This window comes from Mustela nivalis (genome assembly GCF_964662115.1).
Source record: "Mustela nivalis genome assembly, chromosome: 17".
NCBI classification, from domain to species: Eukaryota; Metazoa; Chordata; class Mammalia; order Carnivora; family Mustelidae; genus Mustela; species Mustela nivalis.
The window spans coordinates 24678982-24692255 of NC_139036.1; the positions used below are offsets into that span (position 1 = coordinate 24678982).

Genomic DNA, 13274 nt, shown 5'->3' on the forward strand with positions numbered 1-13274 from the left:
AGTCCTCATGCTCTGTAATATAAGATTGCAAAGCATCAAGACGAAGATTTTTCTGGATTCCAACGTTCCACCAGGGTTCTATCAGGCTGTGTGGCATTCTAAATGAGCCTGACTAGTTTAGGATGCCTGAGCCCTGAGTCTGATACAAAGTTCAGACAAAGACTTAAGGCCCCATCCTAGGCCTCCTGTGCCCCAGAGAGGGCCAGGCCTTTGACTGTCTTCACTCCACTCTGACCTCAGCTGTCATTCTTCCTTTCCAAAGGATCATTTTCCATTTCACAGAACTCATAGCCCTTCTCCGTCCCATGAGGTCACTTCCTATGTTTTGCTAGACACAACACACTCCCTTTCTCCTCTGCTCCACAGAGTCTAAGCGAACAACTGAAACTGTTCAGCTTCCTTCTTCCAGCGTTCGGAAATCACCCCCAGGAGCTGGTGCCTAGTCAGCTCATTCCAAGTCCTATGTCAAGGCCCCGCCCATGCTCTCTGCTCTCAATAAAAGGCAGTCAGGGTGGCCCAAGGAACTAGAGGAGCAGACAGGCTGAGACCAATCCAGAAACCTCCAGCGCTCACAACGCAAGCTCCCTGCTCCCCACCGACATGAAGGTCTCCGCCACCCTTCTGTGCCTGTTGCTCACGGCCGCCGCCTTCAGCATCCAGGTGCTCGCCCAGCCAGGTAAGGCCCTCTCGTCCTCAGGCTTACCTTATAACTGTCATTACTCTCATCTCAGCATGAGTCATCCCGTGCTTGCTGCCTAGCCCACACTACAGAAATGGAGAAAGTGAGACCAACAAGGGGGAGGAGAAGAGCTGTCATGGCACAGTTAGTCAGAGCCAGAACCAGATGCCTGGGTCACTGAGGCCAGTCCCCATGGTCCTTCCTGACACCAGCCTGGAGAAGAAACACTCAACGCAACCGCTACCTCAATGACCCTTACATTGTTTGGGGATGTGGGGACCATTTCTGATTGAGGATGTGAAGGACATTTCAGGCAGTAGTGGAGGGAAAGGAAAAAAAAGATCTATAGTTCGGGGCTTCAAAATTTGGATTATAGCCCATGTACCAGTGGCTACGTAAGGAGGAAAAGGCCCCAGAGGCCTCTCAGCCTGTGACACTGGTTGGCTTTAGAGCCCGTGGGGACAGAACGCTGGGAAACAAGGTCTTAGAACTTATCTATTTGGCGTCAGAGGTTTGGGGTCAGTAGACCCTCCTAATGACACTAGAGGGTTATTGTCGTTTCTTCATCCCCAGTCAACAGTGAAGACCCAGCAGTTCCATAGCGAAAATGGACTCCTCGCTACCAATTTATCCATGCAATGTGGATTAAGGCACTGGACGTAGGACCATTCGGTCCTGGTTGGAAATTGTGTGTTTGCTTTGTCTTCTCCTACCTTCACCTGTACTTGCAAATGCATGTTTATGATGCCCTATAACTCTCATTCTTCGCAAAATGTTTTTCAGGTTCAGTTTCCATCCCGATTACCTGCTGCTTCAATGTGGTCAAAAGGAAGGTCCCCCTGCAGAAACTGGAGAGCTACACGAGGGTCACCAACAGCCAGTGTCCCCAGGAAGCTGTGATGTAAGTGGACCATGCTCTAGCACCCTCTGCCGAAAGTTCTGAGTTCTGTACAAGAGAAAGAGATCAGGATTCATGCCCAAACAAGTCAGATAAATATATCGTCTGATCCAAAGGGATTTTTACCCCAGGGAGAAACTGAGCCCACAGGAGGGATATTCATACTCCCTCCAGGCTCCCCTTCTAGGAGCTTGGTCAGATCATCCAAGTTCCTTCAGCCAGCAGCCTGAGGGTCTCCCCTGGGATAGCATGAGCAATTTTCTTTTGAGCCCTTCCTCCCATCCTTCTGCTCCCACCTGTCCCTATCTAGCCCCCTCACCCAAGAACTCCTCAAGTTTAGGAGCCAACAGGCACCTCAAGGGGCTCCATCTAACTGCCCTCTCTCCCCACAACAGCTTCAAGACCAAAGCTTCCAAGGAGATCTGTGCTGACCCCCAGCTGAAATGGGTCCAGGATAACATGAAGCACCTGGACCAAAAGTTCTCAACCCAGAAGCCTTGAACCTTTGCACCTGGACCAAGAGACAGAGCCTGAAGAAAATCTTATTTATTTTCCCCCAACCCTCCCCAAGGGCAGAGCGATCTTATTTTATTACAATGTACAACAAGAGGCATTTTGTATAATAATTTAAAGCACATTTCTCAAGTTATATTTAATGATATTTAAGTTATTAACATTTTGACTTTATCTGCCATAAATCCTGGCGAACATAAAGCACAGAATCTGTGGCATGTTTTCTTTTCTGTGAGCTCAGTCAAGTTCATGGCAGGATGTCGATGTTCTCCCTCCAATGTGTCCACAGTATTGTGAGGTGTCCTTTTGGGGATCATCAGAGTGAAACATTTCTGTATTTTTGTGAATCATCGCTCCTGTATGTCAAAGGTCTGCTGTGTAGTGTGGTTGAAGTTAATGTTATTTAATGACTATGGAATTTTCAAAAAAAAAGAAATATAGGACTCTAAGCTACTTGGTCTTATTTTTCATGGGGTCACATTTAGCCAGGCAGCAGAAAATGGCTGGCAATTTGGGGTCGAGGGGCCATCCTCTAAGAAGTGTTTCAGATACAACTGAGAATTCAGGTGCTCCTGCCCTTTGGCTCCAGTCCCCAATGTCACCTGCCCATTTCTTTTCTTGTCACACCTCCCTTTGTCCAGTCTTCCTCTTGTCTCAAATTTTCTCTAATGCCACAAGTGTTATCCATCTAATTAATCCTCAAATTCAGACTCTTAGCTTAAAACTAGAGGAACCTAGATGTCTACCACCTAGGAACTCTTTTAAGGATTTTCCCTGAAGCATCCTTAAAAGGACTGGTCTTGAAGGATGACATGCCATGGGAAATGACAAGGTTCTTCCTAGCTGGTCCAGGAGGGGAAGCAAGAGCTGGGACAGAGGGAGGAGTTCCCATCTAGCTGGACACTGGAAAAAATAAGATGCATTAAAAGTTTTGAAATAGGGGCGCCTGGGTGGCTCAGTGGGTTAAGCCGCTGCCTTCGGCTCAGGTCATGATCTCAGGGTCCTGGGATCGAGTCCCACGTCGGGTTCTCTGCTCAGCAGGGAGTCTGCTTCCTCCTCTCTCTCTCTGCCTGCCTCTCTGCCTACTTGTGATCTCTCTCTGTCAAATAAATAAATAAAATCTTTAAAAAAAAAAAAAGTTTTGAAATAGGAGAGAAGGAAAGTGTCATGCAAGGTGCACATGAGGAAAGATAACCTGGTTTCCAAGGACGGGGAGGAGTGTGGGAGGGAGAGCCTGAGGGCACGTCACTGTTAACGGTGCAGGGGAGGTGAAACAGGATGGTCATGGGGGTGATGTTGGGTTGAATGGGCAAGACGGAGTGCTGTGTCAAAGGTTGGAGAGGGAAAGCATTTGGCCCGGGACATAGGCCTTCTCTTACAATCTCACAAAGCAACTATTTAGAGGGCTGGTGTCCTTAAGACCCAGAATGAAGGTATCTCCTGCCCCAATCTCCCAAATCTGCAAGCATCTGTTTGAAGGCATGGGACCTCCTTTCCTTACTGGTCTCTTAAGGTCGAGATTCCCTTGGACTGCATGAACATAGCTGGCTCCATTTTCAGATATGAGGCCCACCATAGTAAAGCACCAACACCAGATCCCTCACAGAGGGAAAGAGGATAGTTTTCTCGATGGCGCAGCTCTGTAGAGCCTGGCATGGTTGATCATGTGGAGAGATGCCACAAGTTCAGTGCACCAGGAAGCATGACCCTTGGATTCTGGTCCCAGAACTGACCCTGACTCTGTGTCACTTAGGTCAAGTCAATGTTAATCTCTCTCTCTGGCATTAAGATGCCCCATATGAAAGGGAAGCCTATACTGTGTCACAGGCAGAAAGCGAGGGGACCTGGCAGGTGACCTCACAAGCTCTCTCCAGTTCTAGGAGCCACGTCTCTTGGAAACTTGGCTGTGCCTGTTGGCTATGGTAGAATGGGGAAGGAAGGGACCTGGATTAAAATCATCGCACCAGCCAGGAGCCCAGCCTACTGGCAAACACCAGTCAGATATATCACCTGTCTGAAGACAAGCTTTCCACTAAAGTCCAAGGTAGCACACCCATGCCGCAGTAGCAATAAGGCAGCTGGGAGTCAGCTGGCCACAAGGGCCACATCCAGTTCCAATCTCTCTTCCACAGCCTCAAGGACAAGCTGGCTAATGAGGCCTGGACCCCTGGTTTCATGAAAGAGCTGCACCACGAATCCCCAACTAAGGGATGGAGACCCACCCTAAACTGACCCCCCAGGCCACAGTCAAGACACAGCCCGCTTGTTCTCCCCAAGCTTTGCCCAGCTAACTGTACTCTGCGACTGTGTCATTATATTTAACTCACAACAAACTTTGTTCACAACATTGAACATAATTATCCTAAATCATGCGTCATCTCATTTAAGTTGCTGATGCTTTCCATGGCCTGACTTGGACAGCAGTGCTTTGAAAAATCCACTTCCTCATGTTGAGTGTTTCATTTCTGTGAACCCATTTATTCCCCTGTCAAATGGGGGTGAAGACCGGGGAAGTCGCGGGAAGCTGGCATGCCTCCTCTTGGGCACACCTCTGATCTCACCCTCAGCTCAGGTCATGATTCACTTTGCTCTCTCGGCATCCGCTGCCAGTGTCCTCCTCATGCCTTGCTTTCCACCCACAGGTTCCTCTTTGGGGTGTCTTCTCAGGTCAAGAGTTGGCTCAGCCTGCACATTTGCCTAAGGTTCAGAAGTGTGGGAGAGGAAACACTTTGGGTGACAACCTTCCACCAATGCAGGATGGAGGCAGATGTCCAAACACTTCTGCTACCCTTCTTCCCAGAGGTTGATTCTGGGAGCCATTCCATGGGCTTTTCAGGTAATCTCAGGAGAATCAGTCCCCATTGCCCTCTAAGCTGACCTGAATTATGCATACTTGGGTTGGCTTCTCCTCCTTCTTCATCTATGGTGCCTACTCAGTCCTGATGCCTGGGATCACTTCCAAAAGAACCATCGGCACACAGGTCCTTCTCTCAGGCTTTGCTTAATTAAGTCATGGTATCATAGAGTCAATATTTGTTCTCCTTCCCTTGGGTCGAAATTGGATCTCAACAGACAAGTTCACTGGGTCTGGGCCAGGAAATGAGCTAGGCATTTGGTTGGTGTGTTCACAAGGGCTGGGGCAAGACCATGGACTCAACTACATATTTTATAGGACTGGGTTCAAGAGGGTGACTCCCACATCAGGGCCAACAAGACTGGGACTAAGTTAGCTACATAATTACGAGAATGTTGACATAGGGATTTAGTAAATAAGTAAATGTATTGAAGATAATGGAAGTCAAGTCACTTACTACTGGAGAAGTTTCCATAGACTAAACATAAGAATGTCAGAAGGTTAGAGGAAAAAACCACAGAAAACACATGTTGTGTTGAACTTCAAATTGGAGGTACTGGTACAAACTCAAGAATTTACAGGTAGATGATAGAGAAATGATAGATCGATAGATAATAGATCAACAGAGAGTAAATGATAGATAGACGATAGGTGATTGGTAGAAATACACACACGGGTCATAGGATGTGTATCTTTTCAATCACCAAACCCGTTTTTCAAATACTACTAAATATTTTTCAAACCCATCACCTCAATTTACTTCCACACCCACCAGCAATGTTTGAGGGCTAGAGTTTTTTCACATTTGGCATTGCAACACTTCTTTCTATCAATTGTTTTTAAGTTAGCCATTCTGCATGAGCATAATTCCCCATAATCCACATAGCTGTGGTTTAAATTTTCGCTTTACTGGTGACTAAGGAGGCTGAGCATCTATTCAAGTGTCTGTCAGATATCTTCTATCATGAAGTTTCAGGCCATGTCTTTTGTCCATTCTTCAGATTTTTAAGTTTAGACTTTGTCCATTTGTAGATTTTCTGTCTTTTTATTATGAATTAGTGGAGGTATTTTCTGTATTCTGAATAGGAAGTGTCAGGTGTGCAAACTTAAATGCCTTTTCATAACCTGTGGTTCTCCTTTCCACTCCCTTAAAGATGCCTTTGCATGAAGAGCCTCCTGATTTTTAATATGGTCCATTTATCAGTATGTTCCTTTACAGTTTGTCCTTCGGTTTTCTGTTTAAGAAAACTTCTTTAAACCATCCATTTCAGAGCAATCTGAAATGTGAAGTCTGTGTGGGCTGGAAGCCTTCACAACCAGACACAGGTTTTTTTTTTAAGAGTTTATTTATTTAGTTATTTGTCAGAGAAAAAGAGAGAGAGTGAGCACAAATGGGGAAACAGTGGGCAGAGGGAGAAGCAGGATCCCCACCAAGCAGGAAGCCTAATGCAGGACTCGATCCCAGAACCCTGGGATCATGACCTGAACCAGCTGAAGGCAGCCGCTTAACTGACTGAGGCACTCAGGCATCCCACAACCAGACATAATTTAAGGCCTCCAGTGATTCCTGTTGAGGCCAGATGGGAAGAAGAACATCGTAGGTGGATGGGACGCTCTATTTGAATACAGAGATAAGAGAGCAGGTGGTGTGAAGGAAGGAGTAAAGAAGCAGTCTTGCACTGTTTCCAGGGGTGACAGAGGGACCTCCCTCCTTCAGTGCCAGGAAGGTGGTATTCTCTTCCTCTGCAGGCTTGCCTTTCTCTGGAGAGAGCCAGCCTGGTGGGCAGAAAATGCTAGTCACTCCCTTCTCCGCAGCCACTCCAGCAGTAGGAGCTCTGTTCTGTAAAGTGGCAAGGTTGTACTATCTGAAAATTCCTTAGAGCTTTAAAAGAATGAAATGAGACTGACAGGGAGAAAAGTAAGTCCAGGGTGCCCCAGCCCTGCTTTCCTGAGCAGTTTTAGTTTTAAGCTGTGGCAGAGGATGGTTTGCCAATAAGTAATTCCATGAGAATAGACCTCAGTGGGTAAACAAACCTCTGAAAACCACAACATTGCGTAGTGAAGGCAATTCCAGGATGTTCTGATCTAAGAGGGCAGGGCGCTAAGACTTCCCAGAGCTCCTGGAGGCAGCTTGTAGGATGCTTGGAGGCCAGGATGCTGCCGCAACAAAAATGATCCTAAAATCACAGATTCTATAGTTCTGGGAGACTTCTATTGTGTAAAGATCATTGAGCTGGAAAAGAGCTAGCTGCAGGTCCACTCTTAACATAACCGACTCGAGTCCGATCTCCACGAGGTCCCACTGTGAGCAGAGGATACCATCATCCACCTGGAGGCCTCATCACATAATCCCAGAAGGGCTCAGGATTCCTTTCCCCACTGTGGAGTGGCCCTGGTTATATGATGTCCAGCTCCTCTGGGGAAGACTTAGCGAAGCCTCTGAGCTTCCAGATTTAGCAAAAATATTGCCAAGGGCTAAGTTATGCTACAAAAATTACTCATTGTTTATCTGAAACTCAAATTTAACCAACTATCCTGTATTTCACCTGGCAACCTGGCATTGCGGGGCCCCTTCCTGGTCTTCCTGGTCAGGGGATTCCAAGTCTCGGCGCCAGTTTGGATCTGGTAACTAGGCAACAGGCCATGCATTGAATCTCTCCTATAAGAACTTATGCTAGGTTTCTGCCCATGAAATCTAGAATTTTCTGCCTGAAGTCAAGCAGCATCTTGTAAGCATCCCATCCATTTCATGCTTAGAGATCCCATAATCACTAAGGCGGATCCCTGCTGTTTACCCCTCCAGCCCTGTGGCTCTTTGGGGGTAATTGTACCCACCTTTTCTCTACTGCTCATTAAGCAGCACTGCCCTGCTTCTCCCACCCTGGATCCCACTCTTCCCACCGAGATCCAAACCTAGATGATGGCATGGCTTCCCTAGCATGGGCCCCTTCCTGGTTAGAAATGGAGATTATTGCCATTGTGCTGAGCACTTTCCCTGCATTACCTTCCACTCCGACATCACAACGAGGTAACAGTTAACCATCAGCTTCCTCCTAGAGGCTCAGAGAGGTAAGCAATGTGCCCCAAGTCACATATATCCACCAGTACCATGGTGGATATAGGATTTGAAGCCTTCCTGGCTGACTTCAGATCCCAGGCTCCTAAACAGTCTCCTAATGAGATATACCAGGTCCTTAAGCAGAGGGAAGGACAGACAGACGTCCTGATAGCCAGGAGGGTTTGGATGTCCCTTCACCCACTCAGTTTGGAGGAAAGTTCAGGGTGCATGTATAGGACTGGCTACAAGTGAGAATAACACTCAAGGCTAAGGTGGTCCCATTCATCAATCGAGGCGTCCTTGCTGAAAATTCGGGATTCGGTGCATTGGTACAAGTACCCATAAGCGAAGTTAACACTCGGTTAGATGGGCTGATCAGAGGCTAGGCATAAAAGGAAGACTGCAGCTAACAAGGGTCTAATGCTGAGACTTCCTAGGATGTTAGGAAGGAGTCCAAAGGCTCAAGCAGTTCAGCCATCCACTAACTGCACTGCCCAGGGAGTTCCGGCAGACACATCCCTTGTCAGGTTCTCTGGTGGCTTTGCTAGAGATCAGAGATGGCCATGGGTATGCTGTAACTCTGTGATTCTCAAACTTGGGTGCACAGCAGAATCACCAGCGGGCTTGTTAGAACATGGTCTGCCACACCCTTGATGATTTAAGTCACCACGCTGCCAACAGATGCTTTTATGATGCTTCCAAAATGTATGAGCAACCCAGTCCCAGAATCCCATGTGGAAGGACCATTTCCCTGAACCGGTTCTGGTCCTCGGTCCAAACCTATGCCAGTCAGGGTCCTAGTAAGGAACAGGTTACACTTAAATTTGTATGACCTGGGAATGGACTGATAAAGAGGTCATTTAGCAAGATGCAGGCTGAGTGTGGAGAAACCAAAGCGGTGTTTTAGTACCCTGAGGCTAGAAACAGCGGGGGCACTGCCCCTAGAACCAAGGACCAAAGTTCAGGCAATGCCCCCCAGGAGAGAAATGAAAGCCATTGGATGAAGGCTGCATCCAAGCTGATGGCCCAGGAGAGGCAGCAAAGAGATCGACTCCTCACCTTACTCTTCCCTCTCTCCCACACCCCGAGGGGCTCCCTAGTGCCCAAGCCCAAGCCGGACCCAAAAGACCTGCAGTCCCACTGGGATGTAATCCACACAGGTCGGCTTCCTGGGCCAGAGAAGAGGATGGACAAGAATGGAATGTATGTTCGGAGGGAAAGTCTTCCTTTCTCATGTCGCTCTTACCAAGTGTTTGTGTCAAAGTTACGTAAGACTCGTAACATGTGTTGGAGTGCACACTCTTTTGATTTTCTCGGGAACAAATTGTGTAAGACTGGAATTATTAGTTTTTGGAATGCTTGAAGGAACTAGCTATTAAAGCCTTTGGAGCTGGAGGATGTTTTATGAGAGGATTTTCAATGACTGATTCCATTTTTCAGTAGTTTTAGAATTACTCTTTTTATTTTTTTTTCCATTTTTCTTTGGCAGTCTGGTAAGTTATATTTTTTTAGGAAACCTTCCATTTCATCTAAATTAAATTTATTGGCCTAAGGGTCTGATTTTCCCTCTGGCGTGTAGGGGATCTGTGGTAACACCTTCTTCCTTTGTCCTGCTGTGGCGACCTGTGCTTTTTGCATTTTTCCAAGGTCAGTCTCTGGAGAGCATTGTCCTAGCTCTTTATTCCTGTGCTTTTACCCTCACTGGACTTGTTTTGTTAGAGGGGGAAAGGCCTCTAGACTAGAAAGCCAAGGGGAAAGTATTCCAGGCAGGTGCAGAATGTAAGCAGAGTCTGGGAGCCAGGAGGAAGCATGGGGAAAGGACACTCAGGCCAAGTGGCTTTCCAGGCAGTGTCCTGTAGTCCAAGGCCTTTCCCCCTCCCACTGGGGCCATGGGGGATCCCCTCACCAAGCTCCAGCTCAGCTACACGTTCCTTGCAGGGGGAGAGCAGGAGGCAGGCAGAGAAGCAAAGAGCCCGCTCTGCTCTACCCTGCGATTCCCTTCCCGGAAACAGCTCTAGAAACCCCATGGTCCTTCCAGAAAACAAGGAGCCTGGACACATCAGTGGGCTTCAAACCATAGCCCCCTGGGCCTGAGTGGCAGAAGGGGGACACTAAGCCCTTGTCCTCAGAAGTTGGCTTTGATTCACCTCAAGTATGAGACCTCCACATAAAACCCCTCGGACAAAGCCTTCTGCGCTCAAGACAGCAGGGGAGGCCATGGTGATCGTATGTGAACAGAGCAGCTTTCTCTTCTGGCACCATCACTCACTTCCCACAAAGCTCTGGGCTGGTGACTTCGGGTCCCCGCGCCTCAGCTTTTTTACTCGCGAATGGCCATGTGGGTAACGGGTTGCACCAGGTCCGGGTCGAACACATCACCTGTGTAAAACCCTCACGCCACACTTGCTCTCTGGTTGTGCAGAAAGCAAGGCCACAGAACGACTCCTCGGATCACACCCGCGGCGAGTGGTGGCCCATCTGTGCTCCTGCTTCCGCTCTGTGGCCGGGGCAGCTGGAAGGAAACAGGGCCTACACGGCTGCAGCCCACAGCTTCCTTCTTAAAATTCCTGGAAAACTCGGGTAGCCAACCTCCAGCTCAGCACATTCAGGAGCGCCCTGCATCTTAACTACACCATGACCCTGCCCAGGCAGACATCCCTCTGGGAGCTCCTACCCTCTCTGCTCCCTATAAAAGGCATGCAGAGCCTCCCGTGCTGCAAAGAGGCCGAGACCGGCCCAGACACTCCCAGCTCTCATTCCCTGCTTCCCGCCGACATGAAGGTCTCTGCTACGCTTCTGTGCCTGCTGCTCATGGCCGCCGCCTTCAGTCCCCAGGTGCCTGCCCAGCCAGGTAAGCCCCCTTTTTTTTTGTTTGTTTTCTTCTCCTTCTAGCAAGCCCAAAGCTGAAATGCCCTCCTTCTGAGCCTATCCGAGCAGTGGGAGTCGTCGGAACGTCACGTGAATGTCTAATTTTAAAAGATGGGAAGCCGAAGGCCAAGTTGAGGGCAGGAGAGACCCCACCCACCCACCTCCAGCCATTACAGAGCCAGAGGGAAACCTAAACTGCACACTCCAAACCCAGGGCCTTTTCTCTGAGCCTGGCTGAGCTGCCCAAACTCTGTACCTAGAGCACTAGAGCCTGGACCTGTCCCACCGGCCTGCCCCGGTCAGCAACGATGCGTTGCTACGATATTCCTGCTCTCCCCCTGTCTCAGCGCTCCGGGCAGGCACGATGGACCTGAGGTGGACCAGATCCATGTCGACCCCTTTCCCTTCCTTTCTTCCCTTCCCTTCCCTTCTCTCTCTCCTCCTTTCCTCTCCTCTCCTTTTCTTTCCTTTCCCTAGAGGCGCTTCCTGCTGCATTCAAGCTGATAAAAAACTAGCTTTTTCTCTGTGACCTTATTTCTAGATTCCCTCAGCTCCCTATTCACTTGCTGTTTCACATTTAACAATAAGAAGATCCCCCTGCGGAAGCTGGAGGGCTATCGAATCACCAGCAGCCACTGTCCCCGGGGGGCTGTCATGTAAGTAGAAAAACCCAGCTCACCCCCTCCCTGACCGCACCCCACCCCATGCCCATGCCCCCTGATCTGAAGTTCCACCCCAGAAGACAGTCCCATTTGGGATCCCATACTCAGGGGTTAAGATTTTACCAAACCATGATTGCGTCATGAATGAGCCCAGAGAGGATGGGCTCCCAGTCTCCACGTTGCTTTGGCCGAGGCCAGGCCAGCTTCTCCGGGGCCTCGGAGAAAAGGGATGACCTCCAGGATCCCCTTCTTTGCACACCGCGACTTCCTCCTGGCCCTGGGCGGATCCCTTTCCTGCAGTGGGTGGACCAGATGGGCTCAAGAGTCGAGTGAGGCATCTCTTGGGCAAAATCCTCATTTCCACCTAACTGTGAAGCCCTCCTTCGTCCACAGCTTCAGTACAAAACTGGCCAAGGCTATCTGTGCTGACCCAAAGGAGAAGTGGGTCCAGGATTATGTGAAACATCTCAATCAAAAATCTCATGCCCTGAGGACTTGAACTCTTCCAGTCACACTAAGACGCAGCCAAGTATGAGAAAACAGACGACTGTTTTTCCTCCTCCAGACTCCCCAGCTAGACCCTGGACTAATTTTACTATGGTTTCGAATAGGGTGCTTTCTGTTTTGTGATGCCAAGAAATGTACTATGCCTTAAGTAATATCTAATATTATTTGAATTGTTGCTGGTTGGGGGTTTATTTTGAATATTGGGGATTTTTTTTATATAAGCAAGGCCTTGAGCCATTTGCTTCCTGTCCTAAGGCCTGGTTTTGTCCCTCGTAAGCTGCAGGCAGTGTGGCTGACTCCCGCCCAACTCCCCAGCCATCGCGTGTACCTACAAATCACGGAGATGAAGGGCTACTGCCATCCGGGGCGGGGAGGGCCTTGGGAATGTGAGGTTCAGCTAAATATGTTAGTACAGAAAGGAGAATGCCATTCCAAGGATTGTTGACTTTTTGCAGAAAATACATGGTGTTTAAAATCTCTTGCAGTGGTGTTTTCTTGGGGGGGGGGGGTAGCTTCCAACCAGTAGGGGGCGCTCCAAGGCGGGGTAGCAGGTGGCTGGCAGAGGGCGCTGGAGGAACAGGCTGTGGGACGGACCTTTTTGGTGGTTGGTGGCTGACCTGGGCTCATTTGCCTGCTGCAGAGGACCCAACCCTGCCTCCCAGCATGTTCTAGAACAATGACTCCAGCCCCTAACATCAGCTTCTAACTGGTCTCTGCCACCGTGTCTCCCCGCTCCAAGAGGTCCTTGAAGTCATCCAGACACCACACGCACCTGACCTTCAGGGGGAAAGTGAGATGACCCGGTCCTAGTTAGCATCCACCCGGGAGGATGCCAGGGCACGGTCATAACAGAGATTCTTCTAGAAAAGGCCCAGGATGGAAAGGCAGGAAAGAGGGCCTGGAGTGAATATGCCCTATGGTCAGAGTTTGGCTTCCAGAGCAGAAAAGGTAGAGTCCTTTAGAGAGGAAACTGGAGGTGTGTTTGTAGAGGAATTGCAGCAGCAAGGTGCGGAGTTTGGAGTCAGTCCTGAGACCGTCGGAGGGTGGAGGGCAGCGGCAGGCCAGGCAGAGTGGTCTGGGGCCACGGGTCGGATGGAGTTAGCTAGGGGGAGCAGAGCACAGCTCACTGCTCTACAGTGGTCCCAGCGAGAGGGAAGAGGAGGAAGCAGGGCGGTCGTGGGGCGGCGCAGAAGGCAAGAGGCAGCTGAAAAACAGACCAGACCTGTGACACGTGC

The 13274-nt window shown here is 49.3% G+C and overlaps 1 protein-coding gene across 3 annotated transcripts; it reads left to right on the forward strand.

The window, feature by feature from the left end:
- The first annotated feature begins 364 nt into the window (after nucleotides 1-364).
- On the forward strand, nucleotides 365-12516 carry LOC309851740 (C-C motif chemokine 13-like). 3 transcript variants are annotated; one of them, XM_082707404.1, is made up of 3 exons: nucleotides 365-676; nucleotides 1463-1580; nucleotides 1973-2543. In XM_082707404.1, the coding sequence occupies exons 1-3, from the start codon at nucleotides 601-603 to the stop codon at nucleotides 2076-2078; spliced, it is 300 nt and encodes a 99-aa protein (XP_082563530.1). In that variant the 5' UTR covers nucleotides 365-600; the 3' UTR covers nucleotides 2079-2543. The 3 variants fall into 3 exon arrangements, with proteins under 3 accessions (XP_082563530.1, XP_082563532.1, XP_082563531.1); XM_082707406.1 differs by lacking the exon at nucleotides 1973-2543 and adding an exon at nucleotides 11926-12516 and having other exon boundaries at nucleotides 518-676; XM_082707405.1 differs by lacking the exons at nucleotides 365-676; nucleotides 1463-1580; nucleotides 1973-2543 and adding exons at nucleotides 9637-10853; nucleotides 11412-11526; nucleotides 11926-12516.
- The last annotated feature ends 758 nt before the right edge of the window (nucleotides 12517-13274 follow it).